The sequence below is a fragment of the Podarcis gaigeae genome (assembly GCF_964106915.1).
Source record: "Podarcis gaigeae genome assembly, chromosome: 10".
NCBI classification, from domain to species: domain Eukaryota; kingdom Metazoa; phylum Chordata; class Lepidosauria; order Squamata; family Lacertidae; genus Podarcis; species Podarcis gaigeae.
Window position 1 is genome coordinate 1496539 of NC_139686.1, and position 27189 is coordinate 1523727.

Here is a 27189-nt window from a genome sequence, read left to right on the forward strand (position 1 = left end):
TCAGCAGACACACAGGGCAGAAACTGTTTAAATGTATGGACTGTGGAAGGAGCTTCAGTCAGAGTGGAAGCCTTGATTTATGTCAACAAACTCACACAAAAGACAAACCATATAAATGTCAGGAAAGTAGGTAGAGGTTCGGTCCTAGTGGAATCCTACATCTACAGACTCATGGACAGGAAGAACTTTAACAGTTGACACCCTACAAACCCATCAACCCTCAAAGAGTAGAAGCTGTTTAAAGGGAAAGATTGCAGAAAGTGCTGTAGTTATAATGGAGTGTTTAAGGAACATCTAAGAGCCAGTGTGGTGTAGTGGTTAAGAGTGGTTCATAACCACAAACCGTGTTTGCGTCTCCGCTCCTCCACATGCAGCTGCTGGGTGACCTTGGGCCAGTCCCACTTCTTTGAATTGTCTCAGCACCACTCACCTCACAGAGGAAGGGAAAGGAGAATGTTAGCCACTTTGAGACTCCTTCGGGTAGTGATAAAGCGGGATATCAAATCCAAACTCTTCTTATTCTTCTCAGAGTGGAGAACCCATTTAAATGTATGGAGTGAGGAACGTGTTCCTTTCAGAGTTTACTCTTCTTCACAGCAATGAACTCAGCAGAAAATCCATCTTCAAAGCGTGTCATGTATTTGTTCTGGTGTTTATATGTAAAACTGTATAGTAATGAAATAATGAAGTAATGTCCCACAATAATGAGTATAATTTTAGATGTAAGGTACCTTTTGATAGTGAGGGGGAGAGGGTGAATCTATTTCTGGTGGTGAGTGAGGATTAGGGCTGGGCATATATTGATCTCATCCTATACCAGTTTCTAGACTACATTGTGATAACCTTTGGAAAACCATGGATATGGCAATACACCATGAATCACAGTGTGTGCTTCTGGGATGCACATTTGCCTCAAAGCAGCCGGCAGAAAGCTTTGCTTCATGAAGGGCTTCCGGTTGATCACTCGCCATCACAGTTGGAGATCTCTTTATCGGAGGAGACCTCGGTATATCAAAGGCAGGGGAAACTCCTCCAGCGCAGCAGACCCCCGGGAAAAACTCAAATCGAGCATTTTGAGGACATGGAATCTGGCAGGTGTCAAAAGTGGGCTCCCCCCTCCCTGGAAAGTTCTGTTTTGAGCTCCGAGAACAAGGGGGTTGGAGCGGCGACACATCGGACAAAAAGCTTCCTGTGATTAAACGAAGCTGCGAGACTGTGAGGCATTAGCGGTCAATTCTTCCAACATCAAAAGGACTGTATTGTGTGTACCTTTTACGTTTGGATTATATATGGCTAATGTAAGGGTTGTGCTGACAAGCTAGCGGAGATAATGCTCCGGGCACACAGCCATCTCTGTACAAGAGATTTATTGCTAAGCTTCAAAGCAGTTACAAGAATTCAAAACACACTTCATCTCTCGGAGTCAGATGAACCGTCTGACTTTTTCTATGCCTCTCCCAGCAAGCCCATTTCCTGAGTCCACACCTCTTGCTTCCTCTGCTTTGTGAGTGGCTGGTTCCCAGTACTGGCTCCCCCCTCCCAGCTTCCTCCTCTGACATGGAAGAGAAACTGCTAATTACCGGTGTGGGCTCTGTACTTGCCTCTCTGCTTCCCCCTCAGCTCTTTCGCAGCCTCCAAATTCCCTGACATCCACCCCCTCCTCAAAGGCCCCCTCCCCCTCGGGAGAATCGACCATCCCCAATTTACCCTTCTCCGGAGTGGCGGGGGTGAAGCCTGGAAAACTACCCTCCTCCTCATCCGTATCTTCAAAAACCGTCCTCCAGTCCTCCCTCAAACCCACAGTTCCTCGTGTTCCCCAATAGACACTTTCCTCTTCCCCTTCCTCTTCGTCAGATGGTGGGAATCCCTCGAAATTAAAGCATTACAATCTTAGTCTTCACAAATAGTAAACCAAGAAATTGAATGGAAAATTATATTGATGAAACAAAAGACTTTTGCATCGGCAAATAAATGCAGAAAATTATTGGCTTGGGGACAGAAGGACAGTACAATAATTAATATTATGGAGGATGGTAAGAATATTGAGAACCCAACAGAGATTAGAAAATGTTTTCAAAAGTACTATAAGCAGCTTTACAAAAAGGAAAAATGGATAAAATGGAACAGTTTTTGGACAAAAATGGATTGCAGAAAATTCCAGCGGACAAAACAAGCCTACTAAATGAACTGGTTACAAGACAAGAAGTTGAAGAGGCAATTGCCCAAATGAAAATAGGCAAAGCACTGGGACCTGATGTTTTAACTTCCAAGTATTATAAAATATTTAAGGATTGGCTGATACAACCATTGATGGATGTTTGTAACAAAATATTAAAGGGGGACAAAGCACCGGAGTCCTGGAAAGAGGCCTTCATCACTCTGATACCCAAAGCAGATACAGATAGAGCTCAAGTAAGGAATCAGCGACCAATTTCCTTGTTGAATGTGGATTATAAAATATTTGCAAATATTTTGGCTACAAGATTGAAGAAGATTTTGAATAAGCACATACATAAAGATCAGTCAGGTTTTTTATCTGAGAGGCATATGAAAGATAATATTAGGAATGTGCTGGAAAGATTAGGGGCAAAAAAGAATCCTAAAGCAATGTTTATGTTTATTGATGCAGAGAAAGCCTTTGATAATGTTTCTTGGAGTTTTATGAAACAGAACTTGTGTAATATGGGGATCGGTTAAAAAAAAATTAAGTGGTATTAATGCAATTTACTTGGAGCAGAAAGCAAAAATTATAATTAACAATGTGGTCTCAGAAGAAATTAGGATTGAGAAGGGAACCAGGCAAGGGTGCCCACTCCCCCCCCTGCTTTCTATTTCTGTCCAAGAGGTGCTGCTGAATATGATAAGGAATGATGAGGAAGTTAAATGCATAGTAGTGGGAACTAAACAATATAAGTTAAAAGTCTTTGCTGATGATTTGGTATTGACTTTACAGGACCCTGAGTTCAGTGCAATCAAAGCACTGAAGATAATTCAACAGTTTGGACAAGTTGCAGGTTTCAAATTGAATAAGAATAAAACCAAAGTTTTAGGGGGGGGGGAATAATGATACATGAAAAACTTAATTTAGAGGAACCCACAGGGCTGAAGTTTGTGACAAAGGTGAAATATCTGGGTGTAAATATGACTGCAAAAAATGCATTTGTACAAAGACAACTATGAAAAGTTATGGAAAGATATCAAAAGAGATTTGGATATTTGTACAAGGTTGAAACTATCTTTGTTGGGCTGAATTTCTGCGATAAAGATGAATGTATCGCCTAAGGTGTTATTTTTGTTCCAAGTACTCCCTATCATTGATAAGTTGAATTGTTTTAAGGAATGGCAAAATATATTATCTAAATTTATCTGGCAGGGGGGAAAACCCAGAATTAAGTTTAAATTATTAACAGATGTAAAAGAGAGAGGGGGTTTAAGGATTTACTTTGAAGCTGCAGCCTTTTGCTGGCTGAAACAATGGTTTTTATTGGAAGATACAGATGTTTCGGATTTGGAAGGTTTTGATAATGTATTTGGTTGGCATGCATATTTATGGTATGACAAGATAAAAGGTCACAAAGGATTTAAAAATCATATAATTAGAAAATCTCTGGATGATGTTTGGATAAGATACAAAGTATCTTAAAATAAAATAAACAAAGTTTATTCGAATGTAAATCACGGCTATAGGGCTTTACAGCTGCCACATTTGGGCCAGTCCGACCATATGTCTCTGTTCCTGGTACCAGCATATATCCCACTCAGGAAACGGGCTCCCACAATATCAAGGACTGTTAAAATCTGGCCTGAAGGTGCTATCCATCAGCTGCAGGACTGTTTTGAGAGAACCAATTGGGACATTTTCGATCGTTCAGACCTGGAGGAGCACACGGCGGCAGTTCTGTGCTATATCAATCACTGCACAGACACTGTCACAGTAAATAAATCCATCCGGTTTTATCCCAATCAGAAACCCTGGATGAATAGAGAGGTCCAGTGCCTGTTGCGGGAAAGGAACAGGGCTTTTAGGTCGGGCGAGGTGCAGCTTTACAGTGTGGCAAGAGCAAACTTGAAGAGGGGTATTCGACGGGCAAAACTGGTCTATAGGCAGAGGATTGAGGATAATTTAAGGAGTAACAACACAAGACAGATGTGGCAGGGGATTCAGCATATTACCAACTACAAACCTAACCTTGGTGCTGTCGACGGTGACCCTTTGCTGGCGGAGGAGCTTAACTTCTTCTTTGCTCGCTTCGAGAAGGAGCCACCTGAGACGCCGGTATTACAGCCACCAGCCCATAGGGGCCCCTCATTCACTGTAGAGGAGCATGAGGTGAGACAGGTATTGAGGATGGTGAATCCGAGGAAGGCTGCTGGACCTGATGGCATCACGGGAAAGGTGTTGAAGGGCTGTGCGGATCAGCTGGCGAGGGTCTTTACTAAGATCTTCAACAAGTCCTTACACCAGTCTATTGTCCCACCCTGCCTGAAGTCGTCAACTATTGTTCCTCTGCCTAAAAAATCCACAATCAGTAGTCTGAACGACTACAGACCAGTTGCACTGACTCCAATCATCATGAAGTGTTTTGAGAAACTGGTGCGCCGTCACATTATTTCCTGTCTTCCATCAACTTTTGACAACTACCAGTTTGCATACAGGGCAAATAGATCCACGGAAGACGCTATCACTACCACTCTCCATGCTGCTCTGTTCCATCTGGAGCAGCCGGGGAGTTATGTGAGGCTGCTGTTTGTGGATTTTAGCTCTGCTTTTAACACTATCCTCCCCCATAGACTGGTGTCCAAGCTAGAGGCGATTGGACTCTCCAACTCCACCTGTCTCTGGGTTTTGGACTTTTTGTCAGAACGTTCTCAGAGGGTTAGAGTAGGGTCACATATGTCCACAGCCCTTAGCCTTAACACCGGCTCACCACAGGGTTGTGTGTTGAGTCCCCTGCTCTATACTCTCTATACGTATGATTGTACAGCCATTTATTCCAGCAACAAAATCATCAAGTTTGCTGATGACACTACGGTGGTGGGGCTCATTTCAGGAGGGGATGAGTCCGCCTATCGGGACGAGGTGGAGCGGCTTTGTGCTTGGTGTGGAGAGAACAATCTGGCTCTTAATACGACTAAGACCAAGGAATTGGTGGTGGATTACAGGAAAAAAAAGGCGGACATTCAGCCCTTGTATATCAACGGGGAACGGGTGGAGAGGGTGGCGGAATTCAGGTTTTTGGGAGTGACTATCGATCAGGGCATGACTTGGAGCGCAAATACCACTGCTCTGGTGAAGAAGGCCCAGCAGAGAATTTATTTCCTCAGACTTTTAAAGAAGAACAATCTGAGTGAGAGACTGCTGGTGTCCTTCTACCGAGGCTCCATAGAGAGCATTCTCACATACTGTATTTGTGCCTGGTTCTCCAGCTGTACAGCTAGGAAGAGGAAGGTGCTCCAGAAGGTCATAACCACAGCCCAAAGGATTATTGGTCATCCCCTCCCATCTTTGGAAGAACTGTACTGTTCCCGTTGTCTTAGGAAAGCAAACAATATCCTGCAGGATGCATCTCACCCGGGACACAGTCTGTTTGTACTACTGCCTTCTGGCAGGAGATACAGAAACATCAAGTCAAGGACAAATAGACTGAAAAATAGTTTCTATCCAAGAGCTGTGGCCTTCTTAAATGCAGTAACTCGATAGTGTGACCTGGGAGTTTGATGGGTGTGGGTGTGGGTGTGGCTGGAATGTGGTTTGTTTGGTTGTTGTTGTTGTTGTGTTGCTTTTGTTGTTTTTAAGGGATGGCATCCAATTTCGTTGCACTTGTGCAATGTTGCACTTGTGTAATGACAATAAAGAATCTATCTATCTATCTATACAGGGATTTGTTTGAAAGGAAAACACCCAGATGGATATCACCATTGGAAGCTAAGACCCATAAAAGGTTGAAGATGAAAGATACATGGTTGAAGTATAATGATAGTTTGATGGAAGTAGGGGACCAATTTAGATTAAAATCTTATGGTCCGTTGAAAGATAAATTAGATGATTGGTTCCAGTACATCCAGATAAATGAAATGTTTAAAATGGATAAGAAAATTGGTTTTCAAACAGAGAAATCCAAACTAGAAATGGATTTATTAGATACAAAAACAAAATACCTATCTAAAATGTATAATTTATTGCTGGAATGGCATACGAGAGATGAACAAGTGAAATCTGTAATGGCTGAATGGGCCAGGGATGTGGGGCACAATATCATGATGGTGGATTGGGAGAAATTGGGGAAAAAGGAATCGGAAGAAACAAGATTTACCAACTATTGAAGAATGGCAGATGAAGATGATGGACTATATGGAACTTGCCGAACTGACTGGGAGACTCCGAGACGAGAGAGAAGAGATGGTGGAAGAAGACTGGAAGAAGCTTAAGGAATAGTTGAAAAAATATGTTAATATTTAAATCTCAGAATAGTTCTGGTAGTGGATATAGGCTGTAGGGTTAGAAGTAGAAGATAGTGTATTTTAAAATAATATTATTTGTAAGAGATAAAATGTGAAGTTAATTTAAGTGTGATAAAAAAAAAGATGGTTAGAAACTATGATATATTTAAACTGCTAAAGGTGAAATGAAAATGAAAATCAGATAGGTGGGACTTGCTGAAGCCCACCTAACAATGTTTAGAAAAATAAGGATAAGAGAATAATCTGTTTGCATTGTTTGTTTTTCTGTTTTTGTTCTTTATTTGTCTTACAAAATGAATATATTTTTTTTGAAAAAAGAAGAAAGCTTTGCTTCGTGAAGCCCCTGCAGATGCCGAGTTCCTGACTTCCCTCTGAGACGACAGGAAGCGACACACACACCCCTCCATTGCCCTGCGTCCTTCCAGCCTCTTTCCTCCCTTGCTGCCTTCTGCCGGTTTGTGTGCCTGACTTAGATATCCTGTGTGCTGTATGATTTTACTGCTGAAACTGGATTTGCTCTCAGGAGCAAAGTTTTGTGCCTCGCTGGGGACCCAGGGAGAACTGTATGCTTTGAAAGCTCCGTAAACTATTCCTGAAGAAGTCCTTCTGCCCTGGAGTTGCTCTACTCAAGCATGCAAGACGGTTTTTGCACCAAACTCTGTCACCCCCCCCACCCCATGATCTCCAAGCACTGATTCTTCACCAGAACTTCATCCCTGCCTCCTAAGCATTCTGGAAAAAACTTGAAATGCTGTAATTTAATGGGAGATTTCCCCCCAAGCCTAATTGCAAGAGGGGAACGGAGGGGCTGCAGGGACCAGGGAAGTCTCCTGATACGCCCATCTTCACTCTTGAACCTCATGGGGCAACCCCAGAGCTCCTGCTTATTCTGGGGTTTGGGGAAGATAGTACTTTTCCATAGTCCCAGAAGTTTTTATTCAGTCATGCTGCTAGGGAGTTTTCCTACCAGAGGCCCACAGTGCATATTACTATCATACTGATATTACTGTTGTTGTTGCTGCTGCTGTCATGGACTGGAGGGGTGCAGGGGGGGAGGCACCAGCTGGGGAACACAAAAGGGAAGAAGGCTCAGAGCCCAGGGACTGGTGGTGGGATGGCGATGAGCAGAAAGAGGGAGGAAAGGGAGCAGAACGGGAGGGGAGGTGTTGCAAGCTGAGGAGGAAACGGTTTGGTGAGCAGGAAGAGGCTGGGGCAGAGAGCAGTTCAGACTCAGAGGGAGGAGAAGGGGGGCAGGAGACCATCAGAGGAGGCCATCAGCTGAAGCATCCAGGGAGAGTCCCCCTCCTGCTGCGACCAGCTCCCCTCTCCCCTGGTCTCCTAAAGCACACAGGGAAATCCACTTCAGACCCATGAGCCTGTATATGACATTAAGAGGTATTTTTTTTGTCCCAACATGCATCACTTTAATCTCATTGACAATGAACTGTATTTTCTGCCCATTCACCCCATTTGGAGAGGTCCTTTTGGAGCTCCTTGCAATCTCTCTTTCTTGAACAACCCTGGACAATTTACTGCCATCAGCAAACTTTGCCCCCTCCCTGCTCCCTCCTAAGTCTAGATCATTTATGAACAAGTAGAAAAGCCGCAGGTCCCAATACTGATCTTGAGGGGACTCTGCTTTCTGCTCCTCTCCATTCAGAGAACTGTCCGTTTACTCTCTTGGTGCTTCAGAAAGAGGGCTGCCTCCAACTGGGGAGGCACATTTCTTCTAGGGGCACATTTCTGGGGTCCCCACGGTGCCCTCCCAGCCTGGTTTCACTCAGCCAGGGCAGCTGCATTTTGTTTCGCTGCAGGTGAACCTTCTCCCTGCAACTTGGGATCTTAAAGGAACTGTGATGGGGGGCAGAGGGGGCGCAGCTTCCCCACACTTGTGAAGGAGCCATGGGGGGGGAGGCAGGCGTAATTGGGGGGGGGGAGTAGTGTGGAGGAATGAGCGAGACGGAGCTTCTGGATCCTGTGCTGCCCATCCCCGCCTGAAACTTTCCTGAGCCTCTCCCCTTTTCATTTCAAGGTTTGGGGGTCCCGCACAGCCCTCAGGGCACCTCAGTATCTTGGGGGGGGGGAGCTATTTTGTTTGCTGAGGGCAGGGACACATTCCTGTCTCATTGCAGGGTGTCAGGCTTTTAGGTAAGAGGCTCAGGTGGAAAAGCACTGAGAAGGAAAAGATCCTGGGGTGCTGATTTCCTCCGCTGCCCAGCTCCCCAGGGGGCCACCTCCCGCGGTCCCTCCAGGGTCAGCAAAGAAGGAGAATCCAGGCAAGTTAAAGGGGCAAAACAGTGGTCAGTAGACCTGATCTTTATTTGTTGCAACAAGGTTCAGCCACACAAAGAGTAGGAACCCCGAGAAGATGGTTGCGTGAACTTTTATGACTTTTACCCCCTTTCCCATAATAAATTCTCCAACAACTTCATCAATACATGACATGGGGCTTTTTCGGGGGTTGTTGCTGTTGGCATTTTGTATTTATATTTCAGATCTTGTTGTGATTCATGTGGAAATTATTCAATTTTTCAATCCCAGCATTCCAAACTAATCCTATCGCTGTCTAGCATTTACTCTTCTACTGTAATTACCATTAATATATTAATGTCATTGATACATGCGTATAAAACTTTAACTACAAACACCAAGACATTGCACTGAAACCTCTTGTCCAGCTGCATGAACTTCCTGAGTCAAGTCCTTATCAAATTCAATGAATTTGTTTACTGTTGAGTCCAGAATTACAACATTAGTAGCCAAAACATCAATTTGGCCTTGTAACTTTCCCAAGAGAAGAAAAACTCTGTCCAGTTTAGCTTGAATTTCCCCTCCTTCAGCCATTCCTGTAATGTCCCAAAACCCCCTCTAGAGGGCTTTTGGTTACTTAGTATTCCTTCCAGTTCAGATCCAAAAAATCAAGTTAGTTTGTGTCAATTCTTCCTTGTTTTCGACAAATTGTAACAGATAAAACCAGCAGAAGCAAAGTTCTCTTTTCCCGTCTTGACAGCTAATTTGACAGCTGTCAAACTCTTTAGTATCTCTTCAGCAGGCTCTCTCACTGATCACTCCCGGGTCCGGGGGGGGGGGGGTGGCACTTCAGCTCCGAAAAATAACTCTTATCCTCCAGTAAGATTACTTATACTGCCAAGTCGTGAAATTAATGTCTTTTACCCAATAAAAAGTAAGAAGTTCTCTCGACGTTAGTTAGCTGGTCCTTACTTTAGATTATTTATAAGACGGGGAGACGGACTTCCTGTTTGCGCCTTCCCCGATCGTGCCTAATTCAAGAAAAATTTCCTTTACTAATCCAATTTCCATAGTACTCACGGGTTATTGCTTTAGAGTCCAATTGTTCACAAGAAGAAGTCAGCGCTCTCCGACCATGGCATGCGGCTTCACTCCGTAGGAGAAGCAGTCGAACTCTCAGCACCGCGCCGCTCACTCCGTCCCCCGTTCCGAAGCCTTTAAAAAGGCTCCTTCGCAGGTCGGGGGGGGGGGGCACAAATGGTGCCGGCCGAGTCAGTGAACCAAAGTTCTTAACCCGAGGTACTATTTCTGGGTCAGCGTAGTCTGTAACCTGAAGCGTCTGGAACCTGAAGCGTCTGGAACCCGAGGGACCACTGTATGGGTGAATGGGATGCTAACCGTTCAAGACCAAGATGAAGGTCTATCAGGATTGTGTGTTGAGCAAGCTGCTTTGTGAAGTGAATTGTGGGCAATTGCAACCATCAGAAACAACCCCTCAGTGCCTTCCACAAGCTCTGTGTCAGGAAGATTTTGGGCAATACAAGGCAGGACAGTGTCAAACAAAGATGTGCTTTCCTAACCTCAAATTCCCAGCATGTTCCCACTCCATTCTCAGCAAGGTCTATGCTGGCTTGATCATGTCCATGGTCAAAACAGTTGATAGCCTTCCATTTAAGGTGAGTTTAGGGGGTATTAGAATCCCAGATGCTGCAAGTGACCCTGTAGAGCTCCCTCAAAACCAGGGAGGCTTATCACAGAGAGAGATGCATGGAATTTCCAAAGAGAGATTATGATCCACAACGGAGCCTTACTGAGAGAGGCCACGATCCCACGATTCTCCTCCATGACTTCCTTATGCAGAGCTCTCTGGTCAGGATCCAGCAATGCCCATTCCTCGTCTGTGAAATGAACAGTGACATCTTCAAAGCACACTGGACCCTAAGAGAGAAAGGAAAAGGTCCTCTTTAGACAGCACTAAGGTGGTCTGCTACACATTGCTCTGTTTCTTTCTGCTCATTAAATGGTGTTCGGTTTCAATGGGATCATCCCGCTGCAGATTTTAATTGTGGGTGCTGCTTTTAATGTCTTAATGGAATTCTTTTCTTGTGTGATTTAGTGATGGACATTAATCTTAGTGTAAATGGGTAGAATTCTACATTGTGTTCTTAAAATCCTTCTGTCTGTGCCAGATGGAAGGATCCCCTCTCTGCTCCCCATGTCCTGTTTTTTTTTGGGGGGAGACCCTTCTGATGCCCTAAAGACAACTTCAAGAAGTGCATGGGGGGAGGAGAAGGGGGGAAAGCCCCATTGTGCAACTGATGTGACAGGATAGGTGAATCCTGGGAACTGTTTTTTAGGCTTGATGAACTGCTTAGAAGTCTATTTTAGCATTCAATGATAACTCTAGAAATAAAACGTCAATGACTTATGAATGATCTTATTGACCTTCAGAAGGTGAGTTAAGGCAAGGTGGCTGTTCCTTATTCTCAGCACATTAAGTTTTTCGAATGGCATTCCCAGCCTCTTGGCTTCTGTCCAAGCTGCCCTTGACAAAGACACCTTAAGAGAAGCTTGGGCAGAAGCCAAGAGGAGGAGAGAGATTCCTTGGGGGCCAGAGGCACCCTGGCTGCCCCACCCCTCAGCCCCCTTCCCCACAGGGCTCCCTCCCTCTACCTGAGCTGCTTCCACAGCCGTTGCTTCTCCTTCCCCACCAGGAATAGATGGAAGAAGAGGTCTTACTGGCTTCATCTGGTCACCTTCAAGAGACAGAGGTAAGTGGGAAGCCAGGAGTGCAGCTGCTCTCCAAAAAGTCTCACCTTCTGAGTGCATCTGGACATTTGGACCCATTTCATATTTTAGTTGGGTTAAAAATACATCTCCTTTCCTTGGTACTCTCGGTTCCAAGTGTCTCCCCCCAAAAAAGATGACAACATCCCATGGATTCGTTTTGATATCCACAGAAAGGGACCAAACGGAGAAACAGACTCCTTCCTTACCCAGCAGCCTCTCTCTGGTGTTCAACAGAGTCCTTTTGGTCTCAGAAGAATCTGGGCCCATTTCTGCAAACAGATCCTGTCTCTGAAATAGCAACAAAGATTCAAAACAGAGAATATGAAGAAGAGTTAGAAAAGGAATGACAGAGGCAAAAACTGAAGGGCAATCTGATAGCATTCAATGGCCAAAAAAGGATGGAGAGTTTTCAGATACCTTCACTCATGTTCGGAGCCCCTTTGGAATATCCAGAGGAAAGTCTTTCTCACCTGCTGCTCTGCCTGCTTCCTCTCCTCTGCCTGACTCAGGAGAAAACCTTCGGCCAGGGCCACTGCCTGGGAACTGGTCTTCGCTCCGCATTCCCTCACCCAACGCTCCATCTCCCATGGGAGGACAGCCAGGAACTGCTCCAAGATCACCAGGTCCAGCATCTCAGCTTTCGTGTGCCTTTCTGGCTTCAGCCATTGATGGTAAAGGTGGTAGAGTCGGCTGCAAACCTCTCGAGGTCCTTTGGCCTCCTGGAAGCAGAACTGCCTCAATTGCTGGCTCTGCACCTCTGAGCGGAGAGTGTCCTCCTCACCCAGGATCTTCTGCACAGTTTCCCCCCAGAATCCTCCACTGCTCCCAGTTCTGATGGCATGGCTTCTTCCTGCTTCAGGGCCAGCTGAGTCTTGCTCATCCATCTGTGCTCTCAGGAAGCCTCCAAGAGATATGAAGGAATCCCTTGATCTTCTGCCAAGTTCTGTCTGTCCAAATTACAGGTCCTTGCAAATTCTACAAAGCAAATACATCGTTCTGTTACAAAACTGACCTATTGCCTGGAAGAGAAAAATGTTCCGTGAGGAAGTATGTATGAGTCTTGGAAGAGTCAGCTCTGGACTGCACCACAACCCAGACTCTTGAGGTTTTTTTAGAAAGGAGAAGGAAAACGTATTCTTCACTCCATAAAATGCACCTGAACATAAGACGCACCTAGTTTTTAGAAGGGGAATGCAAGAAAAAAAATATTTTTAAAGGGAGCTCTGAGCAGAGCCTGTATGCATCCCAGGCTCTGCTCCCAGGAGGGAAAAGCCCCCCAAGAGCCGCACGCATGCTCCACGCGGCTAGTGAAAGGGAGTGTGGCTCTTGGGGGCTTTTCCAGGAGGTGGGGGAAGGGACTGAGGGGCTGCCCTCTGTCCCTTCCCCCACCTCCCACAAAAGCCAGCAAGAGCCACACGCTCTTTAAAGGGTGCACAGCTCCTGCGGGCTTTTCTACGAGGAGGGAGAAGGGACTGACTGGCCACGTCAGTCCCTCCTCCCTCCTCGGGGAAAAGCCTGCAAGAGCCGCACGGAGCGTACGTGCGGCTCTTGGGGGTGTTTTCTGCCTGCCTCCCGCCTGCATTCCCTCCATAAGATGCACACACATTTCCCCTTTTTAGGAGGGAAAAAGTGTGTCTTATGGAGAGAAAAATACAGTAAGTCTCCAGCCCTCTTAGAGGGAAAGTTGCCATGCAAAATGTGCAGGGAACTGCTGGTCTTTCTGAGAGATGAATCAGCCTGGTTGCTCCTGCCTTTCAGAGTTTTCAGTCAAGGAATGAAGTCAGGACTGTGATTGACAAGTGAGTCATTTGTACTGAGTGTTATCTGAGCATTGGGTTATAGTGGGGGTCCTAACCCAGGGCTCCTCAAGAGTTGCTCTCCTGCCCAACCCCACTTCAGGGCCCATTTATTCCCTTATCGGCTAACTCCTGAGGGCCAAGTGGGTGAGGCCAAATGACATGTGGGTGGGGTCAAAGGACAGCACTCAAAAGAAGATAAATTGGGACCTGCCTTTCTATGAGTGTAATGTGTTTTCAACTGTTTTTATTGCTGTTTTTTATATTTAGCAATCTGCTCTTGGAAATTCGGATTACAGACAGGGAACTAACAGTAATGATGATGATGTTACATTGCTTAACGCTCCCCCTCCCCAGTCATGAATACTTGAGGGCACTCCTGGGTCCATCATGGTCGCTTGAGGCCCATGTCCAGCTCAGGCTAGTTCCCCACCCCACAGACCTTTCGGGACAGAGAGGACATGGCCCTGGTCCTCCCTGCTCTGCACCAGATGGGATGGTTGCAACGCTCTCTGTGTGGAACTGCCTTGAAGGCGACTCGGGAACTGGCCCAAAACGCAGCAGCCAGATGATTGGCTGGGCTGCCTCTCTTTATGAAGGGCATTTCTCTCCCACCTCTTTGTCCAAGGAGATCAAGGCAGCATCCATGGGTCTACCCCTCCCCACTGAGTCCCCCCACAACAAACACATTGGATTCCTGTTTTAAAAACCGTTGCACTGGTTGTTTCCTTTCCAGCAGGACCTCTCCTGCTCTGAATGCCTTGGCTTGTGAGACCTCCAGTGGTGCTTTCATGGAACTATAGAGGTGGATGGCACCCCAAGGATCATCTAGTCCAACCCCCCACAATCTCAGAGGCCACACTTGCATCTGGAGGAACTAAGTGTTAGAATATTTCCGTTCCATCTTAAGGGTCAGGCCTGACTGTTGTGTGTCACATGCCTGTTTACACTCCAGCACAGCTTGCTGGGAGCTTCTCTTTGTGTACAGTGGTACCTCAGGTTACAGATGCTTCAGGTTACAGACACCGCTAACCCAGAAATATTACCTCGGGTTAAGAACTTTGCTTCAGGAAGAGCACAAAAATCGTGCTCCGGCGGCGTGGCAGCAGCAGGAGGCCTCATTAGCTAAAGTGGTGCTTCAGGTTAAGAACAGTTTCAGGTTAAGTGTGGACCTCCAGAACGAATTAAGTACTTAACCTGAGGTACCACTGTATAGCTTTTGCTTATGCTGTCTTGCTTTGGACATGAAGGAGAGCAGACATGATTCCCTTCTCCTGTTGAATAAACTGCTTGTAAATCTGCTCACACATGCCTCTCCAACCACTACTGTTGTGCATTTACTCTGCTGAGTGTGCATGCCCAGCTTCTGAAGGCTGCTGAAGCTCGGGTCGCAGTTTCATGCTGATCCAAGGACTGGAGATCGCCCAGCACACGGATTCCTTGGATGCATCCCAACACTAAGCACTGGAGGAGAAAATGAGCCCTTCAGGATCAGGCCAGAGGGCTCCCTCCTATAGGGGAGACAGAGCAGAGGAGCCACCCATCGCCCTGTCCTCCTCCTCCTTCACGGATTGGCCTCCTCCTCTTTTAACGCCACCTTGATTGGTGGCCTCTGCCTCTTGTAGGAGGGAGTTCCACAGGTTTTACTCTGCCCTGCAAGAAGAAGCGCTTTCTCTTCTCTGCCTTCCTTCCTTCCTTCCTTCCTTCCTTCCTTCCTTCCTTCCTTCCTTCTCCTTGCACAGGTGAGGTTTTAGGGACCAGGGTATATTTCATGTCCGAATGTTTCCATCCGCCTACAACCTCTGTTGTAAAAGGGGAATGATCCATACATCTGAATGGGGTTTCTCTGCATGCATTTCCCCGTTCCTGGCCCCAAGACCCCTCCCCAAGGGGCCAGCAGCGCATCCATGCAAAGGAAGAGCAGAGCTGCCGCCCTCCTGCGACCCTCCACGCCTTGAATTGCCCCCCTCTCGCCATGCAGCTCTGGGACCCCCGCTCTCCCCATGGGCCCTATCCTGGGAGAGAGGAGACTCACCGGATCCCAGCAGGCGCCCCCAGGCAACCTCTGCAGAGCAGAACCAACGGGACCCCCACACGCCCGACTTCTTGCAGGAAAGGGAGGGAGAGGCTTTTGATCTGGAGGACCCTACCCCCCCCGCCTTACTCTCCTGTCTAGGAATCCAGCTCGTTTCCGTTTAACCCTTGGCAAGCCGAGCGCACCCAACTCACGCCTCTCCCTCTCCCGAGAGCCGGAGCATCGCGCACCAATGGCATCCCGAGAAGGCAGAGTAGGAGAGGTTTGTGGCTTACTTCCAGCAAGGGATACATTCAGTTTTGGACAGCAGCTGAACGGCCCCCTAACAGCTGGCTCCTGAACACGCGTCCTAAGAAATCCTCACTGGCTCTAGATCCGTTTCTGATCACCATTCAAAGTGTCGGTGCTGACCTTCCAGTAGCACCTTAAAGACTGATACGGATCGGAAAGGGGGGGGTACCTTCTTTGCCCCTCTCCCTTGAACAACCGAGGCGATGACCTCTAGGGTATCCCCGTTCACCCACCCTCAGTTCCCCTCACCGTCGCACAAGCACCACACCTTCCCCAGAGCCCCTTTCTACCACGAGCGAAATAAGCTCGAATATATGAATGTATTCTCCTATCTTTTCCTATGGCTATTTGCGCTCCATACTCAGAACGAGTAGACCGGGCGCTCCTGTATCTCCGCTTATTCCTATGGCTGCGTCTTGGCCAATCACAGCCATGCATTCGTCCTGCAGGAGCTAGCTCAGGCAGCTTTGCACGCCTCATTGAACCTACTGACAAGCTGTTGACGGCCCCCCACTGTGAGAACAATGGATCCGAAACTGGAGAACTCGTAAAACTGTCAAAATGTATCCATTCCTGTTACAATGTATCCATTTTGTTTCCGCTTTTGATTACCAATACCAAATAGACCGAATCACATAGGAAACCTTTAGAAATTCACATAAAATCAACTCCGATTTCTTTGCTCTTGGTGTCATTCAACTCAGCCCCTTCTGGACTCCATGATGTGATCCCTACTTCCATAATCCCCGGAGCGGCCAGGCACGTACACAGGAACTTCTTAATCCTGTCAGATCGCTTCGCATAACCCTTTCCCCGGGCAATACCAGGTGGCAGACGATGCATATCTATGGCCCTTTGTCCTGCCACCACCGGTACTTGATAAATGATTGTCTATGTGTATTTCTCGCTCTACATATTTCCCCCTCCCTTGTCTCAAATGTAAATGAGTGTAACCCCACCTTTTCTCTGAGACACTCATGACGTGTGTAATATATTCATGATGCAATCCGTGAAACCCAACCCTCCCATAATGAATTCATGACGTTTCGTGCACTGTATTCTGGGACTTGGAGGGAACTTTTAAAAGTTTATGTCGCCCCACTCTCGGGGTTCAATCTCGTCTTGAACCTGTTGGCCAATAAACTTGGATCTTCGGCAGTTTGCTCCTGTCTCCGGCTGAGCTTCTTTCTTCCGCAAGAATCCACGGACTCTGTCCGATTGGCTGGGTGGCAGGGTAAATACGCACCCAGATTTCCGTAACAGCTTGGCGCCCAACGTGGGGCTTTGAGCGGTTCTCCCGAGCTGCTGACCGGGGGCCCCGAGATCTTCAGCCGGCTCCGGGCCACTTTGCCTGGGAAGACCCTACTGGGACCTCCGGCCATCTTCCGGGCGGTAATCGAAAGCCCCAGGAGTTCAGCCGGGGAGCAAAAGGGATCCAGCCGGCTTATTCATCGATCCCGGGATCGGATCAACACAGAAGACTCGTGAGTATAGGAAAGAAATCCAGTGCACTGGTGGGAAAGGGGGTGGAATTCTCCTGGCAACCGAATTCTCTGCCCTCCTCTCTATCGCTTCTTCTCACCTTTCTCTTGGTCCAGTTAGCGAGAGAGACCGTGGACCGCCGCTCGACCCGAAAAGGGGGTTCTGAGCTCTATCCCTTTCTCTAAACTCTCCAGCCAGCCGCACCAATTGGGAGCCCGAAGGGTAAGACGGAGAGACCCGACTTGAAAGATAGCCGACCCTCCGCAACGGGCATCCCAGTTGAAAGCAAGGGGTTGGAGCTCTTTTTCCGATCTTCCCGAGCGTCCTTTCTAGGGGGCAGGAAGTGGTCTTGCTTTCTATCCTAATCCCAGCCGCACCGGTCGGACTACGTACCCCGTGTACCGTAAGCCCGCTTCCGAAAGCAAGGGGGATTTTCGATCCGAAATTCTATCCAGGGACGACCCGATCTGGCACCGCATGGCGCGGGCGTTCAGTAGGGCCCCTTTTCCTGAGAGTGATCGATAGGTAGGAGGTTGCCAGGGGGGGAATAGCCCATGAGGAATTGGGCGGGACCGGCAGAGTGGAAAGGGACCCCAGATTACTGGTTAAGGAAATAGGAAAAGGAAATAATACCGGATAGCTAGAGCTCTTTAAACTCTCTAAGGAAGTTGCCAAGCGACTAGAGGCCACTCTTATACTGCAAGCCCTTTATTGGCTCACCAAACTTTACCGACCCCTATCCCTCTCTCCTCTTTCTTGTCTAGACACGCGTGAAATATACTATGGGTACCCAGGCTTCCAAAAACGAGCGGGCTCACTCTGGGAGGAAGGCTTCCAGAAAGCCATCCCGATCCCAGAAGGATCCCGACTCTCCTCTCCAATTTGTTATCACACATTGGAAGTCGATTCCTGGCCACGAGTTATTATCTAAAGAAAAGTTAGAGGACCTCTGCTCTGAGATCTGGCCCGCCAGTACCACCTCGGCTAAACCTGAATTGCGCTGGCCGACAGGGGGTTCGTTCAATGAAGAGCGCTTGAACTATTTAAAGAAATACTTAATGGAAGAAAAACCCCGCCAGTTGGAATACCTGGCTGCCTTCGAGGCCGTAAGGAGAGTGCTCCAAGCCCCGAAGGGAACAACTTCTTATCAGCTACCTATAATGAATCCCGGGCGACAGCAGATGCCCCCCCCTTATGAAGACGAAGATATACAGCAGGCCCTGGTTCACTTTTACTACCAAGGACCACCGCCGTCTGACAGCGGTTCGAGTAGCGATGGAGAAGGGGGGGAAGGGACTCAAGACAGTAGAAGAGTCACAAGGCTACAAGCCAAGAAGGACCAAAAGGACCTCGGGTTTACTAAAACTAAGGACTCTGGACAGGCTAAACCCAAAGACCCCGGGCAGACCAAAGCTAAAACCCCTTCCTCAATGCTTCACAACACCATTGAAGATCCCGCCCCAAACAGAGATAGAGATCTCCCCTCCGAACCTTGTGGGTCTACGGCAGAGTCCCTGAACTATAACCAAGGAACCCCAGGGCCTTCTGACCAAGTGAGCTCTACTGTGAGCTCTACCGCGATCCAAATGCCTCTAAGGGCTTTGCCGATCCCGCCTCTCTCACCTGACGGAACCCCAAGAATGGTGTATACGCATCATCCCTTTTATACTTCGGACCTCGTAACTTGGTCCAACCAGATGCCCTCCCTGAGGGACGATCCGGACAAATGTCACCGCCAGATCAGCGCAATCTTTTCCACCCACAATCCTACCTGGGCAGATGTCCATGTCCTTCTGAATGCCCTCTTTAACGAGGCAGAGAAGGCGGACATCCTGGCTAAAGCCGGGGAAGCTATAGAATCGCCCGATTACCAGAGGGGACGGCCCCAAGGATTGCAGGCGCTCACCGCACAATGTCTCCGAGTAGAACCTACATGGGATTATAACACGACAAACGGGATCTGGTGCTTAAAATTATTTAAGAAAGCCATTCTGGACGGCGTGAAGGCTGCAGGTCAACGCACCGTTAATTGGACCAAAGTCCAAACGGTAATGCAGGGACCAAACGAACACCCTTCTGATTATTATACGAGATTGGTCTCTGCCATCAAGACCTGGGGGGGGATAGACCCCGAGAATCCACAACATGAAGTAATCGTTAAAGGCTTCTTCAAGGATCAGGCCTGCCCAGATATTAGGAAAGCCCTGAACCTTCAAATTGGATACGATGGAAAAAGTATAAATGAAATCTTGTCCATTGCGAAATCCATCTACAACTCTCGAGATGAAAGAAAGAAAAAGGAGAGTAAATCCGAGGTCGAACAGATCTTGGCCTTGAGCATGGAGACTACCTATGGCCCTAACCGAGGTAGAGGCCTCAACCGAGGAAAGGGGGTCCGGGGAGGAGGACCTCCTAACCCCTATAGGCAATGGGGACCGGGGACTGGAGGGTGTTACTACTGCCAGGAAGAAGGTCACATAAAAAGATTCTGCCCTTACCTAAATACGTCAACCTACGGGGGGCACGAATCCAAGTCCTTCTCTGCTCGAGCCAGCCACCCTCCTTTCCCCCCGCAACCCAACGTAACCCCAGGGTACACCAACCACCAACCGGCGACTTATGCTCCACCAACGCCCTCGAACCCGACGCCTCAAACCCGACCCCAGTCAGGACCCCGGACCCAGATGACAGCCATAGACCAGTCTGCTCACCCTTGGGCGAATGCCACTGCGCCTCCCTTGCATCCTCCAAACCAACCACCTCCCGATGATCAGGACACCTATTGACAATTAGAAGGGGATCCCACTCAGACCCAAACCATCTGCCCCGTCCTTGCACTGTCACCTGAGGACCCGGTCTGCACTATTGAGATTGACGGCCACCCCTATCAATGTCTGTTGGACACAGGGGCTACTTATTCCTCCCTAACCAACAGCCACCTGGAACCAGGGACAGTGACCAAGAAAGTAATGGGACTGGACGGGATACCCCGCACTTGCCCGCTCTCGCGACCGGCTAAGGTCACCCTCGGACCATTACTAGCGGAACACACTTTCCTTTTAACAAGTAGCCCTGTCAATCTCCTCGGCAGAGACCTCCTCTGCAAACTTAACGCCACCATTAAATGCTCCTCCGATGGCATTTACCTACATATGCCAGGGGACTCTATTCCCATGTTCCAAGGTATCGTTCAGGAATCTAAAGCGGATCGACAGTTTCCCGAACTCCCTCTTGACCTAGAAACCGACTTGCCCCCCTCCCTATGGGGCACTGAATCAACCTCAGTCGGGCTCTTACTCTCCGCCACTCCAGTCAAGATCACGTACCGAAGTGACCTACCCTTCCCATGTACCAAGCAATACCCTCTGCCCAAAGAAGCCATAGAAGGCCTAACACCCATGATTGAGGACTTCCTCGAAAAGGGGATCCTAGTCTCGTGCGCTTCACCCTGTAATACTCCAGTTCTCCCGGTCAAGAAACCCGCTAAAGAAGGGGAACCTATACGGTACCGTTTTGTGCAGGACTTGAGATTAGTGAACCAATTCGTAATACCACGGCACCCAGTAGTGGGAAACCCGAACTCCCTCCTAAACGCAATTCCAGCGGGAACGACTTGGTACTCCGCTGCGGACCTGTGCTCCGCCTTCTTCAGTATACCCCTGGACCCGACCAGCCAATTCCTCTTTGCATTTACCTGGGGGCCCGGTCAACTAACTTGGACCAGACTTCCCCAAGGCTATGTAGAGTCGCCCGCAATTTTTTCGGCCATATTACATCAAGACTTAGAGGACATCCATTTACCGGCTAGCTCCACCTTACTCCTTTACGTGGATGATATTTTATTGTGTTCTACCACTGAAGAGGCGTGTAAGATAGATACTAAACACCTCCTATCAGAACTGGCAAAGAAGGGACATAAGGTGTCCCCAAAGAAACTCCAATATTGTAAACAAGAGGTCAAGTATCTGGGACACATCCTGGGTGTAGGGACCCGAAGTCTAGCCACTGACAGGATTGAAGCAGTCACTAAAATCCCTCTCCCAAAAACGAAACGACAGCTGCGCGGCTTCCTTGGCATGGCCGGCTTCTGCCGAGCATGGATCGCTGGTTACAGCGAAATAACGAAGCCCTTAACTGTTATGACGCGTCAGGACCACCCAGACACTTTGGTCTGGGAAGAGGAAGCTTACAACTCTTTTGAACGACTAAAACGGGAACTCAGATCCGCTCCTGCCCTAGGATTACCCGACTACCGAATCCCGTTCAACCTATTTATTCACGAGCAAATGGGAGTAGCCTCCGGTGTCCTAACCCAACCCTTCCGCGACCAAGAGAGGCCAGTAGCATATTACAGTCTGCAACTTGACAACACTGCTAAAGGGGCTGTCAGTTGCCTGAGAGCCATTGCAGCCGCTGCAGTCCTCCTCGAGAAGGCTCAAGAAACAGTTCTGGGCCATGAAATCACCCTTCACGTTCCCCATTCGGTCTCAACCCTCCTAACTCTAAAAGGATGCCACCATTTCTCAAACTCACGCCTCAACCGGTACGAAGCCCTCCTCCTAACCCCAACCAATGTTACCATTAAACGTGTCAACTCACTAAACCCCGCTACCCTGCTACCCCTTCCCGATGATGGCACCCCACATCATGACTGCACCACCATAGTCCGGCAAGCTGAAAAGCCTCGTGAAGACTTAGATCATCTTCCCCTAGAGAATCCCGACCTAATACTATATACTGACGGCAGCTCTAAAGTAATCGACGGGGTTAGAAAGACTGGGTATGCAGTGGTCACCGACTTCGAAGTACTAGAATCAAACCCAATCAACTCCCAGTACAGTGCCCAAGCCGCTGAGTTAATCGCGCTACTGCGTGCCTGCGAGATAGGTGAAGGGAAGCGGGTAACCATTTATACCGACAGTAAATGCTGTTTCGGCCTGGTACACACAACCGGTCAAATTTGGCTCCAGAGAGGCTTTCTAACCGCCGCCGGGTCTCAAATCTCGCACGCCGCCCTAGTTGAGCGACTTCTCACGGCGATCCATTTACCTGCCGCTATAGCCGTCGTCCACTGCAAAGCCCATACCAAGGGTAGGGACTCAGTTTCTAAAGGAAACAGACGAGCCGACAAAGCCGCACAAATGGCTGCCCTACGCATTCCTAACAATGAATCCGAGTTTCAAGCCCTCCTGCTACCAGCAGACCTAGACCTTACAGAAATTTACAAATCTGCCCCAGAGGATGAAAAGGCTATGTGGGAATCGATAGGTGCCACCGAACAACAAGGCATCTGGGTCCTCCCCGATGGAAGAACCGTCCTTCCAAAGGCCTGGACTCCAAAAGTAGTGAGGATTCTTCATCAGCGGACACATTGGGGAAAAGGGAGATTAATGGAACATGTAATTAGATCTTGGTATGCACCCGGGATAGCTGCTGCCGCAGCAGCAGCATCAAAGAATTGCATTACCTGCCATCGCTTCAATCCGAAGCGTGAACCCAGGAGGCCACCGGGAGCCAGACCATGGGCCTTTGTCCCTTTTGAGAATTTGCAACTTGACTTTATTGATCTACCCCAATGCCAAGGCTTTAAGCATGCTTTGATTATAGTGGACCAATTCTCCTCGTGGGTGGAGGGATTCCCTTGCCGAAGAGCTACCGCATCCGTAGTTGCCAGGGCCCTCCTACAGGATATTATTCCCCGCTATGGCATACCCCGACGCCTTGACAGCGACAGGGGAACCCACTTTACTGCAGAAGTGGTGCAATTAGTTGCCAAGACACTCCAAATTAGATGGGATCTCCACACCCCGTACCACCCACAATCCTCTGGCCAAGTAGAGCGCATGAACCAGGAAATAAAAATACAGTTGGGCAAACTTTGCAAGCTCACTGGCCTAAAATGGGTGAATGCACTCCCACTGGTCCTTCATAACATCCGCAGCGCCCCAACCGAACGTTTGAAACTCTCTCCATTCGAACTTTTATTCGGGAGGCCTCCTCCCGTCTACAACACTTTATTCCCACTCTCAGAACTGGAGCTAGGAGAAACAGAACTTACTAATTATGTTATTCAGCTCCAGACACAATTACAACGTCTCCACCACTACGCGGCCATCGAGGGACAAAACCTGCCCATCGACGTCCATGCTCACTCCTTCCACCCTGGTGACTGGATTCTCGTCAAGGTCTACCAGAAAGAACCACTCCAACCCGCGTGGGAAGGCCCCTACCAAGTACTCTTGACCTCGCCAACCGCCGTGAAAGTAGGTGAGAAGTATTCTTGGTTACATCATACTAGATGCAAGTCCTCACCCCCTCCACAGGAGACGGAAGAAAGCAACGGTGAGGACTTCACATTTTCGACTCCACCTACTCCACCGACCTCATATATTGACGACGACGCTCAACAGACCGGACCAGCAGATCGGGGCCAAGGTCGGGCTCAACAGACCGGACCAGCAGATCGGGGCCAAGGTCGGGCTCAACAGACCGGACCAGACACCGCGACATCCAACTGGACGTCCGAAATCATCCCAGATACCAACACCATTAAGCTACGTTTCAAACGCGGTGACAGCCGCGTTTGACAGCTTCCTTCGTTTGACAGCCTCGCTTTTGACAGTTCATCTGACAGCTTCATTTGACAGCTCCATTTGACAGCTCCGTTGACAGCTTCCTTCGTTTGACAGCTTCGCTTTTGACAGTTCATCTGACAGCTTCATTTGACAGCTCCATTTGACAGCTCCGTTGACAGCTTCCTTCGTTTGACAGCCTCGCTTTTGACAGTTCATCTGACAGCTTCATTTGACAGCTCCGTTGACAGCTTCCTTCGTTTGACAGCCTCGCTTTTGACAGTTCATCTGACAGCTTCATTTGACAGCTCCATTTGACAGCTCCGTTGACAGCTTGCTTCGTTTGACAGCCTCGCTTTGCAGCCCTCATTCGTTTGCCCCACACGCATCTACACCATGAATCTGGCCTACGCCGTTCTTCTTCTCGCCGCCATATCCTGGGTCACTCTCACATCATCAGACCACTGCACAGGGTTGCAAACAGACTATCACTTCTTGGACTATCATGAGGTCGAGACGGGAAGGTCTAACCCTGATCGAATGGGGGACTTTGATTTCTGCCTTCCAGAGTCTCGAGTCTTACTGCGCCATTCTTTAGTACCCCGACTCGCCAACGACGAATACTGGGAACTTTTCGTCCGAAACAAGGACCTGCGCCGTATCGGGTCCGCGGCCCTCACTCTTGACCACTCCTCTTACCGGCTGACCTGCCAAAACGGGACTTATCTTCTCTACGCCAACGGAGAGATCTCCCACAACCCGAACTGGACCGAAATCGAGATAGGAGGGGCCTCCCACGTTTATACGGACTCAAATCACCCCTCTGGAAACTTGATTTTCGGGTTCCAGTGTCTCCTCTCCACCCCAGAAACCCGGAAGTCTCAACTCCAGGGACTCTGCCTGCGACGATTCTGCTGCTTATGGAACCTAGGGGTCACTCACGAGTGGAAAGGGGCTGAATATCTCGAAGGTTGGCATCATCCTATACACCCTTCACGCCCCCCCTCATGGGACCACGTCGGACCCCTGAGATGCGGCGGTATCGCCAGGGATAGGCGACTATTAAACACTACTGACCCACTCCACCCAGTCGGCACGGCACCTCGACAATTCGGCACTGACTCTGCACTCCCGGGAGAAGACCTCCTCTCATCCTGGGAGCAAAACTCCTACATTAAACTTCTCAGTCAGGTGGCAAAGGAAGCACCCTACCCAGACTGCTGGATCTGTGCCCACGCGCCTAGCCACCTCCAGCAGAGTCTCCCACTAGTCCCAGTGCCAGTGACCCTTGAACAATTCCGTTCCGGAAACGTTACTTCCTGGAACCTAACGGCGCTCAACTTGACACATCAATATCTCTATCTCACCGGCCCTACGAAGGGGCCCCTTTGCCGCAGCTTCTCCGGAGAAGGAACCTTCATTGGATCCAGTACATGTTCAAACACTCTCGAAATCCTGCCCACTGGCCTGGTCACCGTCACCAGTGCAAGAGAGTTCCGGACTTTCCCTAACCTTACCGTCGCCTGGGCCGCTGCCGTCGGACACCCCTTTAACTGGAGACCCCAACCCTCAGACTCCATGCTGTTGCAAACCTTTGCCTCCGGCAGAATGGAATCTTACCTCAGCGGCCTATTCTGGGTGTGCGGACACCGTGCATATACATGGGTGAGCCCACACATGTCCGGATCCTGCTTCGTCGGCTACATTGTCCCCGGAATTAGGATCGTCCCACATCTACCCCCCGGAAGACAACGGAATAAAAGGGAGCAAAAGGAGTTGTCAGATCTGTCAGATGTTGTCAAGGAGGCACCTGTGCCTTAATAGGCACCGAGTGCTGCACATACGTGACTGACCAGACCTTAAACATAACTGGGCATTTGAACAATATTCACGAGTTAGCAGGGAGGCTACACGATATCCAACATGAGGGACTATCCGATGTGGACCTGTGGGGATGGTTACCCAAGTTGGGCTGGCTCCGACAATTATTGAAAGTCATGCTGCTCATCGTCTTGACCGCTGGTCTTTGTGTGTCTATCTTATGTTGTACTGTGCACTGTATTAATCCCTGTTGTTCCCTCCTCCGCCTCCGCCACCCTGCCTCGCCTAACTCCTTCTCTCTTCGAGCCTATTCTCGTTCCCAACATACCCCCACCTTCCCTGACTATGTACAGATGAGGCATCTGGGAGAAGGGGAATATGAGATCACAGAAATTTAGCGTTCCTGTGGTGCGGAGAAAGGATTTGCAAGTTCCTTCAGAACTTTGATGCAAATCTATCTCCGAATGGGGGACTGATACGGATCGGAAAGGGGGGGGTACCTTCTTTGCCCCTCTCCCTTGAACAACCGAGGCGATGACCTCTAGGGTATCCCCGTTCACCCACCCTCAGTTCCCCTCACCGTCGCACAAGCACCACACCTTCCCCAGAGCCCCTTTCTACCACGAGCGAAATAAGCTCGAATATATGAATGTATTCTCCTATCTTTTCCTATGGCTATTTGCGCTCCATACTCAGAACGAGTAGACCGGGCGCTCCTGTATCTCCGCTTATTCCTATGGCTGCGTCTTGGCCAATCACAGCCATGCATTCGTCCTGCAGGAGCTAGCTCAGGCAGCTTTGCACGCCTCATTGAACCTACTGACAAGCTGTTGACGGCCCCCCACTGTGAGAACAATGGATCCGAAACTGGAGAACTCGTAAAACTGTCAAAATGTATCCATTCCTGTTACAATGTATCCATTTTGTTTCCGCTTTTGATTACCAATACCAAATAGACCGAATCACATAGGAAACCTTTGGAAATTCACATAAAATCAACTCCGATTTCTTTGCTCTTGGTGTCATTCAACTCAGCCCCTTCTGGACTCCATGATGTGATCCCTACTTCCATAATCCCCGGAGTGGCCAGGCACGTACACAGGAACTTCTTAATCCTGTCAGATCGCTTCGCATAACCCTTTCCCCGGGCAATACCAGGTGGCAGACGATGCATATCTATGGCCCTTTGTCCTGCCACCACCGGTACTTGATAAATGATTGTCTATGTGTATTTCTCGCTCTACATATTTCCCCCTCCCTTGTCTCAAATGTAAATGAGTGTAACCCCACCTTTTCTCTGAGACACTCATGACGTGTGTAATATATTCATGATGCAATCCGTGAAACCCAACCCTCCCATAATGAATTCATGACGTTTCGTGCACTGTATTCTGGGACTTGGAGGGAACTTTTAAAAGTTTATGTCGCCCCACTCTCGGGGTTCAATCTCGTCTTGAACCTGTTGGCCAATAAACTTGGATCTTCGGCAGTTTGCTCCTGTCTCCGGCTGAGCTTCTTTCTTCCGCAAGAATCCACGGACTCTGTCCGATTGGCTGGGTGGCAGGGTAAATACGCACCCAGATTTCCGTAACAAGACCAACTAAGTCAGTTCTTGGTATGAGCTTTCGTGTGCATGCTGACTTAGTTGGTCTTTAAGGTGCTACTGGAAGGAATTTTTTTTTGTTTTGAC

At 48.7% G+C, this 27189-nt stretch overlaps 4 protein-coding genes across 9 annotated transcripts in view; 2 read left to right on the forward strand and 2 right to left on the reverse strand.

Moving 5' to 3' along the window:
* Nucleotides 1–27189, forward strand: part of LOC310826021 (uncharacterized protein) — a 156844-nt gene that overhangs the window by 65700 nt on the left and 63955 nt on the right. The window lies entirely within an intron of this gene.
* Nucleotides 1–27189, forward strand: part of LOC310826057 (uncharacterized protein) — a gene marked incomplete at its 3' end in the record, with an annotated part of 50918 nt that overhangs the window by 12527 nt on the left and 11202 nt on the right. The gene's annotated exons all lie outside the window — the stretch shown is intronic.
* Nucleotides 8744–27189, reverse strand: part of LOC310825931 (uncharacterized protein) — a 148766-nt gene continuing 130320 nt past the window's right edge. For all 3 annotated transcript variants that reach the window (XR_014555569.1, XR_014555570.1, XR_014555571.1), the window contains exon 7: nucleotides 8744–9129. The gene's annotated coding sequence lies outside the window, so the exon portion shown is untranslated. The remainder of the gene's footprint in view (nucleotides 9130–27189) is intronic.
* Nucleotides 9995–15407, reverse strand: LOC310826270 (zinc finger protein 213-like). The gene is made up of 5 exons (XM_083701060.1): nucleotides 15334–15407; nucleotides 11973–12449; nucleotides 11709–11790; nucleotides 11386–11468; nucleotides 9995–10650 (listed from the first exon to the last, which is right to left on the reverse strand). Exons 2-5 carry the CDS (start codon nucleotides 12384–12386, stop codon nucleotides 10405–10407), a joined length of 825 nt encoding a protein of 274 aa, XP_083557186.1. The 5' UTR covers nucleotides 12387–12449; nucleotides 15334–15407; the 3' UTR covers nucleotides 9995–10404.